Genomic DNA, 20,883 nt, shown 5'->3' with positions numbered 1-20,883 from the left:
AGTTGAGTTGGAGTCATGGACAGAGAAACATGTGATCTTGGTAAATGGCAGGTGTATGGCACAGAAGAAAGTCCATATTTATCCATAGCAGTGAAAATGCTGCACTCAACACAACAGATGTCAATCACCTCAGCAGGTCTACAATGATGACATCACTTCCCTACAGAAATCCAGTTTCATGTTATGCTTTATTAATACGTTTTGTGAAATTTGCGTCTCAAAATATTGAAACATTGCTTGTGTGCATCGACATGTGTTCTAGATCATGTTTTGTCACGGTTACAAAGCTCAGGATGTACAAAGTTAAAAAAAGCAATGTCAGTTACAAATCTACCAGCAACCTCGTCGACAGTGTGTTCGGCCTTAGATGTTTGTTTTGGGGGGAGATTTATTGCAGTCAGGAGAGAGAACGTTTCAAATGTGCCTTCACCCCCTCAGCCGTTGTATTAGAAGCACACGATTAATTTTGTATAAAGAGGATCCATTGTGTAAATGTTAAGTGGTGTTCGTGGGTGTTAGTGTGTTACTGTTGTTATTTTAAATTCAGTAATTTTTTTTATTTTTATTTTTTTAGTATATCGGTTTACTACAGTATTACGTGTGTCCGCGATTTATCAGCCGACTGCCACATCACACACTGACCAATGCAAAACTTGGATCAGATGTCAATATCAGTGTTATATATTATACACTACTGCTCAAAAGTTTGGAAACATTGATGTTTTTGAAAGTAGTCTCTTAATCTCACCAAGGCTGCATTTATTTGATAAAAAATACAGTAAAAACAGCATTACTGTGAAATATTATTACAGTTTCAATTAACTGGTTTCTGTTGTAATATATTTTAAAATATAATTTATTTCTGTGATGCAAAGCTGAATTTTTCAATCTTCAGTGTCATGATCCTTCAGAAATCACTCTTAAGATATTTTCTTATTATCATCAATGTTGAAAACAGTTTTAGCTGCTTTTTTATGGTCATGATACACTGCCAAAAAAAAAGTTTGGGGTACGTAAGATTACAAAAAAAAAAACTTTAATTCAGCAAAGGCACATTAAATTGATCAAGACAGTAAAGACATTTTTGAAATTAATAATTATTCAATTTATAATAAATTCTGTTCTTTTGACTTTCTATTAATCAGAGAATCCTGGAAAAAAACACTTTCCTCAAAAATATTATGCAGCACAACTGTACTTAACATTAATAATAAAATAAATGTTGATTGAGCACCAAATCAGCATATTAGAACTTATAACTTACAAAATAAAAGTCCTGCTTCCAACACATCAGCCAATCAAAAAAACCTATCGGCCGATATTTAAAAAATGCCAAATATCGGCTGATATATCAGTTGACCACTATTTGTTAAATTGCCCCTTTGGGATAATAGTTACACTGAACCTTATATTTACATTTATTCATTTAGCTGACGCTTTTATCCAAAGTGGAGCGTCTAGGGGTTAAGTGTCTTGCTCAGGGACACATTCAGTGGATTCGAACCCGGGTCTCTCACACCAAAGGCATGTGTCTTATCCACCATTCTAAACATATTTACAAACATTGTGCATTGACCAGACTTGATGCATCTGTAAAGGCGATGAGTGTTCATGGTTAACAGCCATTGTTGTTGACTGGTCTCATGGCCAGGTCTCATTGGTCAGGATCAGCAGCACCTACAGTGTGAGCTCCAGGGCCAAAGTGTTGCGCGCCAGCGGATGTGTCTGACGAGAGCATTGAAATCTCTGAGGCCGCGGGACGTATTGTTCCCGTCTCAACTTCTTAATCCGCTCCCCCGGCTTGTGTTTTTCCCTGCGCTCTTTTGTCGAGGATCACGACTCTGACTGATGCACACCAGGCCGAAGTTAATGCGGCTGCCGGAGACGTTACGATTCCTGCGAGGTTTCCTGCAGCCGTGTGTCTGATCCAGCAGCGCTTGCGTGAGGGGGTGGGAGATGAGGAAAACACCAGAGGGGCTCATCTTACCCTCAAACTGGCTTCTTCTCTAACGCACGCCCACACACAGCACGCGTTGCAGACACGGCTGGTCCGCTTCCATCGCTGACACACGTGACGGGTCAGACGGGACGCGTTTAATTGAGTAGCCACGGTCCTAATTAAGTATCAGCGTGAGTGGCGTCGGATTGTTCCGTCCGTAACTCACTCACTCAATAACTCAACCACAGTTCAGAGGAAGCGAAAGAAATAACGAGCGACTCGAGGCCTTCGCAGCGGAACACGGGACAGCCCGCCAACAGACATTAAAAACACGTTATTATTGTGCAAACGAATGAATGTGTGTGTGCAGGTTTGAAACGGATGCGAGATGTGCTCCGAAAGCCTGTCAGTGTGTTCGTTTCTTTGTTTGATTCATGCATTCATTGGAATAATACAATGCTTAAGCAATATATTGTAATACTTGTAATAATGCACAAATAATGTAGTATCCAGTTATATATATATATATATATATATATATATATTAGGGCTGTCAAACGATTAATCGCATCCAAAATATAAGTTTGTGTTTACATAATATATGTGGGTGCACTGTGTATAATTATTTTATATATATATATATATATATATATATATATAAATTCACACGCATGCTTGTAAATATTTAATAAATATTTTCATGTATATACACTGTATATAGATTTATATAAAATTTATATTATATATAAATATTTTATATCTAAATATTTTTTTTCTTAAATATACATACTTGTGTGTGTGTATTATATATATATATATATATATATATGAAGAGTTCAGATGCAAAAGCCTCTAAATGCCATTTGAAATTTTCATCTTTAATGATGATTTTTATCAAAATTGTATATTTAAGTTCAGTAATTTCACTTAAATAACAATTAATAGGTAATAATCATTGCCATTTAAGTGAAATCACTGAACTTAAATATACAAGTTTGATAAAAATCATCATTAAAGAAGAAAATTTCAAATGGCATTTAGAGGCTTTTGCATCTGAACTCTTTATATATATATATATATATATATACACACAAAATAATTACCCAGTGCACCCACATATTATGTAAACACAAACTTTTATTTTGGATGCGATTATTGTGTGTGTAGATTTATATATATATTGCTTTAGCACAACCGTTGTAAACTATTATATACGCGCTGGTCAGAATTATTTGCCCCCTTGGTAAATATGATCAAATATGGCTGTAAAAAATAAATCTGTGTTGTTTATCTTTTTGATATTTTATTTAAAAAAAATAAATATATATATATATATATATATAAATAAATAAGATAGCTGAAAAATTATTCACTTCTTTCAATATATAATGTAATTGTGTGTGTGTGAGAGAGAGTGTGTGTGTGTCAGAGAGAGAGAGAGTGTGTGTGTGTGTAAGGTTTTTTGTTGTTTTAATATTCGAGACCCAATCTCTCGTCGTCATGCTTTGGTCCGCATCATCTTCAGCACACATGGGTTTGTGGTTGTTCTGGCGTTCGGCCACACGCCGCCAGACGTCCTGAAGAGCTTGTGTTTAATCTGAATCCACACCGTGAGCTCTTCAGTTCTGGCCTCTCCAACATCATCTGTCAAAAGCTGATCTCTCTGCCCACACATCCTCCTTTTATTACCGGACTCTTGCGGTAACAAGCGAGTGTGTTCATTTCACGTGTGGAGTGTCCCTCTGCATGTTTGACTAAATGCACCTGGGTGATGTATTGCTAAATAATATTATATTTCCATCGTTTTCAGCTTCATCTCTCCCTGTGGTTGTTCTGAAAGGGCCTGAAAAGAAGACTTTTTAATTTTAATTTAACAGGAAAGAATAAGATTGAATCGTATACATCAATATAACAAAGCATAGTCATAAACGGACAATTTTTACAAGCATATACAGTATTCTTACTAGGGCTGGGTATTGAGACAAATTTCACAATTCGATTCGATTTTGATTACGATTCAAATCAATATCGATTATTTTGGATATCAGTTACAATAAATGGCCATTATTCTCAAGGGAATCAAATCTCTTAAATGCTGTAAACTATGGGAGTCTGGTTGTAGCCTACTAGACTTTATTAGCCTATTATGAAGGTAATAATGAACTGTTTTGTAGCTATACAAACACTTAAATTACACTTTTATTTATTTTTATAATAAGAAGATTATATGACATATAAACATTTAAATGGTGGCCGTCATAAAAACTTGCCAGATTTATTCAAATATGCATTAAATATTGAAGAACATTAAGATTGTAATGCATATGTAATATGGTGTATATATTTAGAGTTTTTTTTTCTAGCTGACTAACGAGTTTATGAGGGTTTTCTGAGGTAAATATGACGATACATTGATTACAAGCTGTTTAACTGACGTCTTTCCACGGTTGAAACGCTGATTGAGCGAATCAATGTGACATGACACAGATTTCGTTAAGTTGTACTCTATCTTTAACACACTTTCAGATTTTCATTCATGTTTATTTGGCGCTGTAACTGCTATTATTAACCCAGAAGAGAGATCAGCGCTGCTGCTTCTCTTGAGCTGTGCCAAAACGTTATTTATGGTTTTGAATTTCGAAAGAAAATGGACGTAATTTGAAAATTGAGACTTTGTTTCATATCAATAGTTACAAAGGACAAAGATTATTGCGAATATTTTTTTTTTTTTTTTTGGATGCGCACAGCCACGATACAATGTCCCATTCATTCAAATGAAACAGGATGACTAATCGATTCTTGAGATTTAAGAATCGATATCAAATGAGAATCGATTAATCCATTATCCAGCACTAATTCTTACTAAAACATTCAAATGTATGCCTTCTGGTGGTTCAGGTTGAATTAGTTTGAATTGATTCATGAACAGACTTCAGTGGCATTTGTTAAAATCGGAGAAAACATCTGTTTTAATGCTTTTAAACTCAATGCAAGGTAGAATAAACAAGCTAAACATGACTCAAGTCCATAATGTTGAATTGGTTATGAATATTCGATACGGCTGCTTATCCCAACAGGTCACGTCCTGATTTGGCCTGCGGTTTAACGACTCAGAACCACCGGTGTCGTTCCCCCAACTCTTCCTCTCCTAAACTGTGTTTCAGCTTGTTTTTAGATCTTCAGGGCTAGCGGAAAAATGGGCCGTCCCCCGGGCTGCGCGAGGCATTCAGGAACGCAGGGCTCGGGCGTCTTGATGTGGATTTAACTGGGCTTCAGGGAGGAAGTGTTTCACTTAGCTCTGCAGTCCAAGAGATAGCGGGACGTTGAGGAGCCGTAAATCAGCACAGGTTGCTCACCTGCCCCGTCCCGGGCTCGTGGGAGACGCGGCGGCTCAAAGCTGCTCTTCCTCTCGACCCTGTTAGGAGACGTTCAGTCCGTTTGGCCTTCTGGTGACTGATGGGCCGTGGTAAATAACCCGCTTTCATCCCGATGTCCAGGATGTGAGGTTCTGGCGACTGCTCGTCAACGGCGCACGTGTAAATCACCCACAGGAAAGCTTTCATTGTGCGCGCAATGAAATAAACTGCATATCTGAAACATGGAGCTGCCGTAAAAAAGAGGGTCTTTGGACAATGCTGTACTGAACAGCATGAAATGAGTGTTTTAAAAACGTTTTTTGCACATGAGCACAATGCGCTGCACATATTAGTCGCATACAATTGCTTTGACAATAACTAGTGCTTTTTCACATACTGTATTTTTGGTTGCATTTTTTTTTTATAATGTCCGTATTAGGGTAATTATACATTTACATACTGAGTAATAATAATACTGAGTAATGTTTGATTTTGGGTAAGCTGCATGTAATAATGCACAGTTTATAATTACTATGCGCGTGACGTCACCATCGGCCGTTCCTCACAGTGAGTGGCAAAAAGACTGAGCGGCTGTATATGTTTTCAGCGTAAATGCTGCGAAAAACAAACACAACGCGTATAAAGTGGGAAAGAGCTTTGCGATTGACTGTAGATTGGTATATTTTTACAGTTTTCTTTTTGCTATAGAAATTGCTGCAATTCACAGAAACGACTGGACTCCAGTCAGCGAAAGCTGGATTTGCAGAATCATTTTGGGTCAATATGCTGAATTTAGGTGTAAAACCATACCTATATATTTTGTATATATATATATGAAGAGTTCAGATGCAAAAGCCTCTAAATGCCATTTGAAATTTTCTTCTAGAATGATCATTTTTATCAAGCTTGTATATTTAAGTTCAGTAATTTCACTTAAATGGCAATGATAATTACCTATTAATTGTTATTTAAGTGAAATTACTGAACTTAAATATACAAGTTTGATAAAAATCATCATTAAAGAAGAACATTTCAAATGGCATTTAGAGGCTTTTGCATCTGAACTCTTCATATACAGTATTAACAAGTCATCCATTAAATATTTATCATTGCATATTCTGCATTATTGGATGTTTTTTAATAAACACTGACCAAAAAAAAAACTATAAAGTTTTAGGGCTGGACGATATAATAAGTAAGTAATAAGTAATGATTTTGATCTTGATCATTAGATTTAGAAATTGCTAATAAATAGATTATATGGAATTCTCTTTTTTTTATTTTTTTATTTGATATACTTCTAGTTTTATAAACATTTAAAACATTTATACTTTTTTTTTTAATTTGTAGTCCTGTTTATAGAAAACAATTGTTCGTATTTGAGTACATAAGCTGAGGTTTTGGTTACAACTAATGTTTTTTCATTTTTTCTACAGAGTTCTGGCCAAAATTCAAAGGAAAAGGAGAAGAAGAAGAAGAAGAAGAAAGCGTCTGGGAAGGAGGGTGGAGCAGAGAGTGTGTCCGACAGAGACGGCGGCCTCAAGGTTTCCTCACAGGTGGACGAGTACGAGCACGACACGTCCGATGAGGAGGTAAGAATCTGCCCAGGACAAGAACAATCATCTAAACTCGGTCTCATTGGGTTTGAAAGCTATTTTTCCGTAGCTTTCTGTGGCCTGCAGTCATCTAAAGAAAACACTGCCCTATAAAAATGTGACGTGCTAAATGTATTTGATGCATTGCTACTGTGATATTGGCCATTACAGCCATTTAAACTTAAAATGAAACCAATAACCTGAATGATTTCACTGTTTGCCAGAGATCTCATATCCATTTGTATGGATGTAAATTAGTAATAATATAATTTTTGTGGGAACTATGGTTACCATGGAAACACTTTAGTTGAAAAGTGGGTGTATTGAAACTTTTTTGTTATTCTTTGCTTGTAAATAAACAGTTTTTGATATTTAAATATATTTTAAAGTTGGGATGCACAATATATCGGCCCCCATATCTGTATCGGCCGATAAAAATTAACGTGTATGTTTTCGTTAGCGGCACGATAAGAACATTTGGCCGATATATTAAAGCCGATAAATTATTTCCTTCAGTCGAGACACTTCAGATCTGCAATGTTCGCCATGATGATTTTGAATTGCTTGAAATTGGAATCATTTTTAAAAAGGAAAATGCATTTAAAGGCAACATGTGCAGCACAAGTCTGTCAAATTGGCTACACAATATAATGAGAACATCATTATACTGTAATTGTGTGCCTGAGACTTTTGTTTTTGTAATCAGGTTCTCAAATTATATACAAATTTGGATTTAGATTAATCAGCCAATATATCAGTTATCGGCTTTCTGATATAAAGGTAAAAATGTCCATATCGGTGCATCCCTAATTTAAAGAAGAAATATTTAAGATTCTCCACTATTGAAGCACAAGATGCTCTTTGGATCCTCTCAAATTGTACTGAAGAACATGATCACTGGGGTTTGTTCATGTCAGCTCAAGTGCTGCTGTAATTCCATGTTTCAATGCAACTTTTCACTCAAATTGTTATACAACTTATAACATCAATTGCAATCAACAAAGATATTTACATAGAAAATAATGCAAAATTGGTGCAGTTTCACTAGTGGTCTCAGACTATTGGATCCCCAATCCATGCGCTCAACTCTTATTTCCATTCACTTGCATTTTCCAGTTCAGCGACTTGAATATCAGCATTGTGTCCAGGTGTTGTTGGTTCACCTGCATCTGTTGCGATGTGTCCTTTGCATGCTGTCCTCCTATCATTTGTTTCCAGATGGCCATTTGACTTTCAACTATTTTGACCTTTATTTGGATGCATAACAAATGTACTGTATAATTTGACTTCTTAAGGGATTTTTGGAGTCTTTGTGAACACACTGTATGAAATACCATCATATCTTCCCAGAAACCGAAATGGTGGGAAAATGTCAAGGTTTGCCTTTTTTGTGTTCTCACATTAGATTGTCTAGTTAATGATAGCTGACGTAAGGGTTAATGCCCGACGAGGTGTCCATTGTCGGGTATTAATGGATGATGGCAAGGCGTGACCGGTTTCCTCTGCCGAACTTCAGACAATAGACACCTCGAAGGGCATTAACCCGCTTATACCATGGTCACTTCCCAAATAACACGTTTATATTTCAATTAGTTTTACAATCGAAATCTGAAGTTTTTACTAACAATAACTTGGTTTCCTTGGTTACGCCTGATGGTTTATTTAGCAACCGGAGATATTTATAGTCCACTCAGCTTGTCGAACCCTTCACTTTAGCTAACTTCAATTTAAGCTACGAGCCAGAAAGTTAACTTTTTTTTTTGACCTATAATTAAAACGCTCTGTGAGGTATGGAAGCTTGTTTCCGCCGAATAATAAAAAATAAAGGTATTTGCGACTTTTTTTCTCAGAATTGCGTGGTATAAAGTCAGAATTTCGAGATATAAACTCGCAATTGTGAGAACGAATTTTGAGAAAAATTTCTCTTTTTCTCGCAATTGCGACTATTTCTCAGAATTGCGACTTTATATCTCAGAATTGCGACTTTATATCTCAGAATTGCGACTTTATATTTCAGAATTGCGACTTTATATCTCAGAATTGCGAATTTATTCCTCAGAATTGTCTTTTTTTTTCGCAATTGCGACTATTTCTCAGAATTGCGACTTTATATCTCAGAATTGCGACTTTATTTCTCAGAATTGCGTCTTTATTTCTCAAATGCGATTATTTTTTTTTATATATATATATATATATCTCGCAATTGCAACTTTATATCTCGCAATTGTGAGAGTCACAATTATTTACTTATTTTTTTCATTCATTCTGTGGTGGAAACAAGCTTCCATAGTTAGGCATAGTATAACATCTAAATGGTAAAATGGTAAAAAAAAATAAAAACATTTTTACCAACATCTAAATAGCTGATTGTTTTGATACACAATAAATTGTAAACAAATTCTTTGACTGCCTGTTGCTATGGTTACTCACAGCTTATGTAGCGCATTTATTTATTAATTTCGAACGGTAAAGCGGTCAGTTTCCCCAGAACTCCTTTACTAGGTGTCCTCTATCACTTTTAAATAGACACCTTGCAGCCAATCAGAATCGAGTATTCACCCAGACCAGGCTATAAGACAAAGTAATACTTTAGTGTAACCTTAGTCTAAAGTTGAAGAAGCAATAATGTAAATCTATTGCCTGGTGACATGATACTGAATGACGAGTAGACTAAAAATGATTTCAGAAAGGAGAATCTCATTCTCTGTTTAAATATAGCGGTGGCTTTTTGTGCTACGTTTGCACAGGCATGATTACTTCATTGTTCCGTAGAGGGGAATATGGTTAGTTGTGTAATATTTCATGTAAAGGAAAAAGATTTGTGTCCTGTTCCTCGGGCTGAAAGTGTCTGAACCGCAGTATTTGATACGTTCCCTTACGCCTGTAAGACGTTACCGCATTTCTGTAATGTCTCTGTTGGCTGTTTCAAAGGGAGACCATGATGCACCTCTGCATTAAGGAGCTCTGTAACGTCTCATATTTACATCGAGGACCATTAAAGAATTCCTCTTCAGCTCTTTAATTTACTTGCATCATTGAAAACCGTTGAACCTTGGCACGATGCGGTCTGGATAATTTGCCAGGCCGTACAACCTAAACACAGCAGCCATCCAAATCTGTTCTTGGCAATCTGCTTCCTGCCAGGAATGTTTTGCAAAAGTGTTATTGTTCTTGGGTCGATACCCCATGTCAGAGTGACTTTTTAATGCCCCTTCGTAGTCGTTCAGAACGCATCAGAAACGATGAGCACTGTCATCTCATCCAGATTGTAAAAGTACTTAATTTTTTTTACATTTTCATTGTCTTTGGAGGCTTCCTCTAGTTCTTTTAGTTTAATGACGACCTTAAATCAAAGTGTCCCTTGAATGAATTGTCATGCAATATTTATTTTAGTCCATTTTTTTACCCTTTAGCTGTAACTTTGATTTTGCAATAATCTGCAAATTTACAAAAGCGGTCAAACCGTAACATACCAAATTATTACGAAATATTGAAGTTCTTAAAATTCAAAAGCATTAATAAATATTAAATTGTCATGATTTCTTCAACAGTATTTATATATATATATATATATACTATATATGTGTGTGTGTGTGTGTGTGTTTCATCAGTAAATTTATCGCTAGCTATGTTTCCGCAAATAGAAATGGATAGAAATGCCAAGATCTACATAAAAAAAAACTTGTTTGGTGGATTTTTTATTTTTTTTTAAATCCGATACAAAGATAAGCCTATGCTTGTATACTTTGATTAAAGCACATTTACCGCATAAGTTGTATTCTCAAACATTAGGATGTGGGAAAAAAGAGCCACAGTGGCTCCTAGTTGCACCAAATATTAGTTGATATTTTGCGCCTCTTTCACCGGAAATTTCTATTTGGGTTGGAAACTGTGCTTTATTTGCAAACGTTTTATGCGATATTCCAAAGTTAAATTCACAAATTTGTATGTAAGCGTAGCTATTGTCGTGCTGAATGTCATCTTAAAGCTGCTTTGAAATTATAATCATTGTGAAAATTGCTATTAAAAAAAAAACTTGAATGGAAATATTGCAGCGCTCATGTGCCAATCATTTTTCATTTTGATGAGTTGTACCGAATACCATTGGACTATAGAGTGCCGAAGTTATGATGTCACTTTGTTGGCCAAACGCGGAAGCGAGTTAGCATTTTAGCACTCGCGGTTCCCTCGCTCTAAAGTCTATGGGTTTTTTCAATGGGTTTTGGCTAAATCGCCTGAGATAAGGTCTGAGGTGAACAAAGCCTCTAAATATCTTCATGTTTTGATCTATGACATAAAACACACCAGTTATAACCTGCTTGTGTTTTTTTTAAACTTTATTGTGTCTGCTTGTGTTTTTTACACTTAATATAGGCTTGAAAATGTGTACTTGTAAAGATACTCTTGTGGAAGGGTCACAAATCTGTTGAACACAGATCTTATTTTTTGCAATTTTCCAAAAGTCTATCTATGGGGAAAATGCAAAGCTTTTCGATCGAAGGAACCCAAGCGCCGCTATCTTCCGAGTTGTCCTACAACGTGACGACATAACTTCGGCACTCTATTAGCACACTAAAACACAACACACCTTCCATATGGTGAAATCCTCTCTATAAAGTTGACCTTTAAATCTATTTCTGGAACTCAATCACTGCAGCTAAGAACATCAAAGCTAAATCTAGATGAACAATACACGTCAACATTCATGATCAATAGAAATAGCCACAACTAGTTGTCCAAAAACTGACTAGCCGACTATTCTACAATCCTGGACTAGATAAAACACACATTATTTCCCACTGAATGCATTGCTAGCACAGTGTGTCTCTTATAATTTGTCCTCATTTGGGTAGTCTCACATGGAGATGAGAAGGTGTGACTCTCATTAGCTTGTCAGTCTTGTCTTTTACCCCTCAGGCATCCCTCTCTTTGAAGGAGTTTGTGGGCCTGATCTCAGCGGTGTTGTCAGGCATCTCTGCGTGCGCCTCACAGATCGGCGGTGGTCCCGCGGCCATTTGGCGTACGCTAAATTAGCCCCCCCTGTCTGGGGACGGCAGATTGGGTTGCCTCTCCGTCCCTTCGCTGCTCTCAACACAAGTTGTCTACAAATAAAACTCCAGACTTCTAAATCCCCTGTTTTTCATCCTCATGTCCCCCCTTTGTAATAAAGGGCTATTTCCTGTTAGCCGAGTGGAGAGGGAATACGCGAGAGTGCAGCGTCTGTCCGAGACCGAGCCGGCAGGAAGGGGCTTTTCCCCCGCAATGGCTTTTCCATGTGCTCTTTGAGATGAATGAAGACACATTGTGGAATTAAGGGGAAAAGGGGATCTGGCTCCCGGCCGCAGCTTCAGCTTCCTGCCGGCCAACAGCTACCGCTCTCAAAGACTGAGACCCGCACAGTAGCCTAGAAACGTGTGTGTGTTTTAAGTTTGCAACAGGCGGTAAAGTGAGTAATTTGATGGGAGATTTATCATGAAATCCAGATTGACCTGTATAGTGATGTTTTGTGATCATGGATGAACCGGATGGGTTTCGTTTGTTTGGTATCGACACATGACTGTTAGTTTGAAGCTTTAAAATGAACACTCAAACAGTTAATTATATATGTTTTAATTTTTTTAGTCTGTGAGTCTGACTAATAGGTTGACTAATATGTTTATGTTCTAGCTGTAGCTGCTACCAGGACACCTAACTTTACTTCACTATATTTCAAATAAATCTTAATCTAATTATGACAAATTATATATCGTTGGAAAGGTCTAAGACTTCTAAATATATATTCTACCCCTGTTTTGTGTTCCAAATTACGTAGGAAGAGTTATTGATGAATTTATGACGAGTGCGCCTCAAAAAATCTTAAATCTCAATAAATAAATAAATATATATATATACATATATATATATATATATATATATATATTTATAAAAAATATATATGTAGTATAAATATATATATATATATATATATATATATATATATATATATATTTTATATAAAATAAAAAATATATAGTACAGTATATTTGATTTACTGTAAATTTAAACTTCCATAGCTTTTTCATACTTTCATTTGTTTTCACTTCAGCAATAATCTGAGTGTTTTCTTTAAAACAAGACCAAACTTGGGTATATATTCCAAAGCATTATTGAATTACAACCATTTAAGATTGAATATTGCATTTGCAATATTCAATCGCATTGAATAATGCATTTTAACCCCCATTCTCAAAAAGGAGGGTAATATTTTAGCTGTAGTGATTTGAAAAAAGATCAACTACATCTAAAAGCGATGAACTGTCTGCACATGAAGTTATCCATCCATGTCTGTGATTATAAACTCCGTCCATCCATCTTTATACAAAATGACATCCGTCTGTCAAACAAAAAAATATTTTTGTGAAAAGAATTTTAATTGAATGTTACATCCAAATTGAAAATGCAATTCTGCATCCACTGTAAATTTTTTAAAAATAAAATGTAAAAGTCATTCTCAATTCAACTGAATGTCATACAACCTTAGTATATTAATATTCGTACAACCCTGCTTTAAATATTTTTATAACCATAGTGCTAAATTTGCCTTTTCAGAAAGTCAGATTGCAGTGCACGTCCCATAGAGGGCGCTGTTTCTGCTGTCTGCTCGGCAGGCACACGGCTGAAATCTTATTTCCAGCGTGCGGTAAGCCATGGATGAGTGATTCTCTTTTGAGGTTTGTCAGAATGGCCCTCTCTCCGGGCTCTAACGTAAAGCTCTAGTGACAGGTAGCGGATCGAGGTCACGTCTGCTAATCACATCGACTGACTGATTCCAGATTCCGGTCCAGTGACCCACTGAGGAGCTGTCATGAGCGCAGGAAACTTTACATCCTTTGCAACCATGTAGAATCAGGCACGTTTCAAAACTTTTTCTGACCTGGCAACTGTTTTGTGTTTTAATTGGGAGGTTTTACTTAGCGCCGGATATTTGCATATATGTGGTTGGATTTATAATAGGACATGGGTGAGCATTTGATGGATCTAGTTAGCGATTTCCTCCAGTCCCAAATGATGTCAGAGTAATTACATGTTCAGGAGGTTTTGTGGTGTAGAGAGTTTCTTCAGGTGGTCGAGTCTCACTCAGGAAGGTAAGGACTGGCTTTGTCATTTCCACCCGGAGATTCGAGAACATTTTCGGCCCACGCCGTCTGAAGAAAAGAGCCCTGTTTGCTTTCCCCTACAAAGTAAAACAAACACAACCTGTAATGCCGACTGGTCAGGTGTCCAGATTGCTGGAGAGTTAAAAGGGGAACCCAGCCTCCCCCTCCGGGGACCTGTGCCACCCACTCCTCGGAAAACCGAGACACTGAGCACATATCTCGAGGTGAATTTTATTTGCTTTGCTCTCTAAATTTTGGTAATCCCAAAGTTTAATTTCATGATTGGGCCATTTCCAAACGCTTGCCTGATGAGTTCCAGATGGGATCTCAAATGATTGCGGTCAATCTGATGGCTGGGGGAAAAAAGCTTGAATTTTAGCAGTTCTGGGCTCTTAGAGGGTAATTTAGGGAAGAAACCCCATTTCCCAACCCCATCCTTACTAGGATTGACAGCCTTTCCATGTATCGCTGGATCTATAAGTTGCAGAACAGCTTGATGACGACCCAATGTTGCTCAGTTGGGGGGGAAACGGTTTACCTTTCCCGATGTCACTTTCTTTCCCTTTTCTCTTTCCATTGGAGGTTCCCACTTTGATTGGTTTAGAAATTGTTAACCGGCAAAAACTTGAAGAAATTTAATAGTTTTTATTAGAGCCAGACCGATATATCGGCCGGCCGATATTAGGCATATCCAAAATATCGGTATCGGCAGTTATAATGGCCGATAAATGAATATTTGAAAAATAAAATAAAAACAGACGAAACGCGCTTCAATCATCTCTCCTGGGCCTGTTATATTGAAAATGTATGTTTTACAATTTGCAGTATAGCGTTATCCATTGCTAATAGACTAGCTAACCACAAAGCTAGCTAATGCCACTATCATCAGTGGAAGACCGCTAACGTTAACATTAATGAGCTTGGAAACCACAATGAACTTTTTCTGCCTGAATAAGGTATTGAATACTATATTTATAACTAGCATATCTCTAGTTACAGTCCCTGCATTGTAAAATGTAAGTTAGACTTGCGAGGAGTGAACATTTAGACAGAAAAAGTATAAATCGTATCGTGTGCATAAAAGTTAGCTTTTCTTTTACACGTGTGTGAAATCCAATGACGCCAAGTGTGCGTTGCAGACTGTCGTTCTGTAATGGATTTCGAATCGCTAAATAGTAAGAGTTATAGTTTTAGGATGATCGAAAATGGTTTGATGTAGCTTGATGGAAAGAATTTAAAAAGTGCATGTAAAGGGATAAGCAAGCTGATATTGTAATTATAAGGTAGCTTATAAGGCAATGTAGGGACTAATTATTATTTTATTCATCAGAACTTTAATATATTTTGATGTTCCTCTGTTCTGTTGTGACGATAAAAGAAACAAGTTTCTTTTTAAAATGCTTTATCATATTAATTTAGTTAAAACTCATAAATAACTACAAATAACTATGTTAGGGAAATCTGTAAATGTTTTGTTGGCGTTTCTGAAAAAAATATATATATCGGCCGATATATCGGATTTTAAAACCCAAAAATATTTGTATCGGTATCGGCCTTCAAAATCCTTTATCGGTCGGACTCTAGTTTTAATCCAAAGAAAACTTTTAAGGTTTTTAAAATTGCTCTTTTAAAGTATTTCAACTGGCCATGATGAAGATAGCCAGTCAAAATGCCGATTAACCAACCAATCCCAATTGGATGGACACTGAAATGTTTCAAGACACTCGGTGGAGGGAGAGATTTTCATCTGAGGCCATCATTACCGCCTTCCCCTTGTCGCCGGATACTGTATCCTCGGCTTGAATGTACATTTGGAGATTGCCGCTGTCCACAGGGCTTCGGGAATGAAATGTGGTTGAAAAGCTCCTGGATGCCTTAAGTTAATCAACGCGCTTCTCCTGTACGATGTTTCTTTCACAAAGTTCGCCATTCCAAGCGGACGTCCTGGCTCTCCGTTCCAACAGCAAATTCACATCAATTTATGAAACAGGAACTGGGGTTTGTGTCCATTCATCCTTGGCAGACCAACACCATTTGAAGCCTGAACTCACCACAACCTTTGACCCTCAGCGTTCTGCTGAGCATTCGGCACTTCTTACTGCTTCTATGTCTTGGTCTGCTCGCCATACGCCAAATTAAATGAAATGAGAACCCTGCTTGGTTCACTTTCCCATCATTCACTTTCTTTGCTTGCTTTCTAGCACACCAGCTTTCAAAATGAACCCACAAAACAAATGGGTTACTGAAAATGATTCCTCGACTAGTAGGATTTCCAGTAGGAATGCACGAATAAACTCAGATCGCGATATTGCTTAGTGGTATCGAATCGTAAAGTCTTCAATTTAATTCAATAAATGTATGCGCTGCATGTTTCAGGGTAAAGCGCGGCATTGCGTTTCGCTGGCGTTTGCAGCATCCCAGAGCGGCTCATTTCCGCATCATGTGACAAGCATCTTCCTATACTTGCGCTTATCAATAAAAGTCTTATCAAATCAAAATTTGATGGATAGCTTAGCTTTTGAAAATTTACTTTTACATTTATTCCTTTAGCTGAATCTTTTATCAAAAGTGACTCACTATTGCTATGCATGTCAGAGGTCGCACGCCTCTGGAGCAACTAGGGGTTAAGTGTCTTGCTCAGGGACATGAAGATGAAGATATGAGACTTATTAGTGTTATAATTTAAAGTTGTAATGTAAAATAATTCACTTTTACAGTGAAATATTGCTATAGTAATTTATTATTAATATTGCCTGGATTTATACTAGGGCTGTCAAACGATTAATCACGATTAATCGCATCCAAAATAAAAGTTTGTGTTTACATAATATATGTGGGTGCACTGTGTATAATTATTTTATATATATATATATATATATATATATATATAAATACACACACATGCTTGTATATATTTAAGAAATATTTTCATTTATATAGATTTATATATAATTTATATTATATATAAATATAAATATTTTATATATAAGTAATAGTTTTTGTCTTAAATATACATGCATGTGTGTATTTATATATACACAAAATAATTATACACAGTGCACCCACATATATTATGTAAACACAAACTTTTATTTTGGATGCGATTAATCGCAATTAATCGCTTGACGGCCCTAATTTATACATTTTTATTTAATAATGGTTATAATTATTATTAAATAGAAATTGAAATCCATTATTATTGCAATAATTATTCATATTTTATTGCCATATTGATATATGATTGTGCGAACCAAAAAATAATCACAGCAAATAGGGATTTTTTTTTCAGTCACATTTTTTTGTCAGAAAAATCTTAATTTCGTTCATTTACATTTTCCCCCAAAAACTTCTAGGTACTATTTCCACCAAAACTTCCGTAATGGAAGTCAACATCTAAAGTGTTGGAAGTACAGTGCGTTTAGCTCGTCCCATGGACCTTTGAACTTGAACTTGTCCTTGTTGGCCCGAGGTGTTGTCCTGCAAAAAGCACAGCCGGCGTCTGTTGTTCGTGTAGTTTCTATGCTTCTCTTTGTCTTTCCCCCCAGCACGCCATTGGGTTCAGCGTTTTAGAAAAGAGAATGATTAATATGTTTTGTGCTTCAGCAGACACGGGCATGGATTTTTACAAAAACGTCTGCACTATTAAAATACAAAGAGCGGTTTTGTTCTCCCGGATCCATTGGATCGAGCCGCTCTTTAGATTTATCAAATTAGACTGGGGTGAATGTGGGTGGTGTTCTGTTGCACATGCGGAAAGGTAAAGGGGGGATTTAAGGGCTGTATCCCACCGGGAGCCATTGGTCCCCACACAGTCCTCACACCCACGCCGTACCTTCCAGATCAGAGTCGGGCCAATAATTCCTCCCTCTGGCAGGAGTCAAGCAAACGTGTAAGCTATTTGGAGCCGTAAACTGAACGAATGTATTCCTGTGTGTGTTCGAGAGCGGCTCACTACCTAGAGCAGAGGATTGCGCAATATCATATTTCTCTCTTTTATTGTTGATTTATTCATAGTTGTACACATTTATAATTATTTTTGGGCTTTTTGTCACTTGTATTCATATGTAGAGTAGAAATAGGACTGGAATTGATAGGGTAAGGATGATGCGAGTCTGTAGGAGATTAAAGGAGTAGTTCACTTTTCAAAAAACTTTGCTGATAATTTACTCACCCCCATGTCATCCAAGATGTCCATGTCTTTCTTTCTTCAGTCGAAAAGAAATTAAGGTTTTTGATGAAATATTCCAGGATTTTTCTCCATATAATGGACTTCAATGGGGTCCAAACGGTTCAAGGTTCAAATGAGAGTTTCAGTGCGGCTTTAAACGACACCAGACGATAAATAAGGGTCCTATCTAGGACCCTTCGAGTCATGACTCGAAAAAAGATTTGTTCATTTTGATGAATGAATTCAAACAGGAGAGTCACGAACGCTCATCACAGAACAGAGCAAGGCGAGCATTTGGGCTTATGAAACTTAAACTTTGTTGTTTTTTTAAAAAATGAACGATCGTTTCACTTGATAAGACCCTTATTCATCGTCTGGTGTCGTTTAAAGCTGCACTGAAACTCTCATTTGGACCTTAAACCGTTTGGACCCCATTGAAGTCCATTATATGGAGAAAATCCTGGAATGTTTTCATCAAAAACCTTAATTTCTTTTCGACTGAAGAAAGAAAGACATGGACATCTTAGATGACATGGGGGTGAGTAAATTATCAGCAAAAGTTTTTTAAAAAAAAGTGAACTACTCCTTTAAAATATGAAGAATTTCCGCCCTTTTAGTGTTTAAAACGACACTGTATTCGTACGGTACACATGCGTGCCATATCAAAAATATTCGGTATGAATACGTTTACCGTTACACCCCTATGTGTAAAGAGTTTTAAGTACATTTAGTCTTGAACTTTGTCTTTTTGACTTTTTGGAAAGTTTGTAATGTTGTGATTCATCTCATACTTGGTTTGATCAGCACTTGTAACTCTTAACACTCACTTTTTTTAACAAAATCCCATTGGGGAAAAAATTACTGGTTAAAGAGCAACTAAACACTCAACCAGCTTTTTTTAGTTAATGATCTGTAAGAATGGATCTTTATTAATACCAGTCATTGATTCGAGTAACTTTTTGACATTTGTTTGTAAAGTGTTCTATTTCTACAATATATGGTGTAAAAGGGTCTTAGTGCTGCCCTCTTCAGGTTGAACGGTGGCTACTGCAGTTGAATTTTCCGCACTTCGTGACGTACGCAGGTTTGAGCTCACCACGCGAGCTACGCCCTTGGCAGTATAAAAAACATCTTGTGTCGTCAAAACCACTGTAGGGAGTCAGGAATTGGAATTGTGAGTATTGAAAACGAGTGTTTTAGCATCTATTTCGTCCCCTCTATCTCCGCTGGGGTCTGCCCACTTTTTTAAATATTGCCAGTGGGTGGAGTCAGGCTCTGACCAGGGGTTTAGTTACCCTTTAAAAATACTCAATTGAGTATTACACTATTCTCAATTGAGCTTAATTTGCACTGACTGAACTCATAATATTGTTTTAATGTTAGTGTCTAGCTACCTGAAGGTAACTCAATCGCCCTCTTTAATAGTGAAATCGTTGCTGCCAGCGTGATATGAGAGTGCCAGTTCAGTGTTTTTCAGCGTAGAGTATGTTTCTGGCCATAGTGTTGTAAGTTGTCACACAATAGACGGAAATGATATCGATCAGCAAACGCGCAGCTCTCCTCCGGGCTGTTGTCCAAAAACTCTGGGATGGATTGAAACGTCTCAGTTGTCTTCTGAGGATGAATTGATTTCCAAAGTGTTCTTGTCCAAGGACACAAAGGTCTTCTTTCAGCCCAGCGCGCTCCGCTGAAATCAATAGGCTGATAAAATTGACAGATCGCCGGTAAATTATGTGGAATCTTGGCCTGACGTGGCGCTGTCAGCAGGAAATTTCTTTTTAATAGTCTATTTAAGGAGAAGCGGGGATGTGTTTTTCTTAGTCAGAGGGGAATGTTGATCCAGAGGGCCGGGGGTGGAGGGTCAGACGGGGAGGAGGCGCTCGGGTAAATCGCGTGCCGGTCAGACGGAGCAAACGGGACCCCAGGCTGCGGTCTCTTGCAGGTGTGTGGAGGTGGGGGGTAGGCGTTGGAAAGCTGGCTTTTTTTTCTTTTCTTGTTCTTCTTCGAGAGCAGCCAAAGCAGCCACCTGTCGTTCCACAGTTTTTAGGACTTCCTTTTCATCCGGTCTTCAGCACAACTCCCAGTTGGGCCAGCATGCATCCTGCCAGAAGACCTGATTGAAACCAACTGCCAGCGGGGGCTGCCTCGGTCTCTGTGAGGACATGAATGGAGATATGGAGAACGCATGAATGTTTACCTCAGATACAGGAAGGAGATGAGCTAGACTTCATTTGAAGATCCCACGACTACAGCTGTTCGAAACCTAGTCAGCTGCCGACATCGTACTGACAGCATCCTGAACGAAACGGCACAAGAGATTGATTGGGATTGCTCTACGTGTAGGCAGAAACCTTGTGATTCACACACACACACACAAAAAAAAAACGCTAATCACTTTTATAAAGAAAAATGATTAGCTTATATGGCAGGGTTATTACCAGTTGTAAAAAAACATTTTAATTGTTTTAAATAAAATAAAATACCAAAAGAACAAGGCAACATTACTCATTTTTATTCTTTGATTCTCTCATCATTTACTCACGCATACGATTTCCTTTTTTGTGGCTTTTCTGTCAAAATAAAAGTTCAGTGGTTGAAAATGAAGAAATATGTAATTTTGCAGTTGTACTGTAAAACAAAATGTGATGATGATCAATAATATTATAAAATGCTTGTTTTTTTTCTATAT

General features: G+C 37.1%; 1 protein-coding gene across 1 annotated transcript in view; it reads left to right on the top strand.

Annotated features, from left to right (window-relative positions):
- The window catches only part of bop1 (BOP1 ribosomal biogenesis factor), an 87,234-nt gene that overhangs the window by 4,295 nt on the left and 62,056 nt on the right, over positions 1–20,883 (top strand). Inside the window, exon 3 of the mRNA XM_039678372.2 lies at positions 6,732–6,887. Within this exon, the coding sequence (XP_039534306.2) occupies positions 6,732–6,887 (156 nt within the window). The remainder of the gene's footprint in view (positions 1–6,731; positions 6,888–20,883) is intronic.

The sequence above is a fragment of the Pimephales promelas genome, chromosome 18 (genome assembly GCF_988280905.1).
Source record: "Pimephales promelas chromosome 18, fPimPro1.hap1.1, whole genome shotgun sequence".
Classification (NCBI taxonomy): Eukaryota; Metazoa; Chordata; class Actinopteri; order Cypriniformes; family Leuciscidae; genus Pimephales; species Pimephales promelas.
This window is presented reverse-complemented; position numbering and strand designations above follow the sequence as displayed.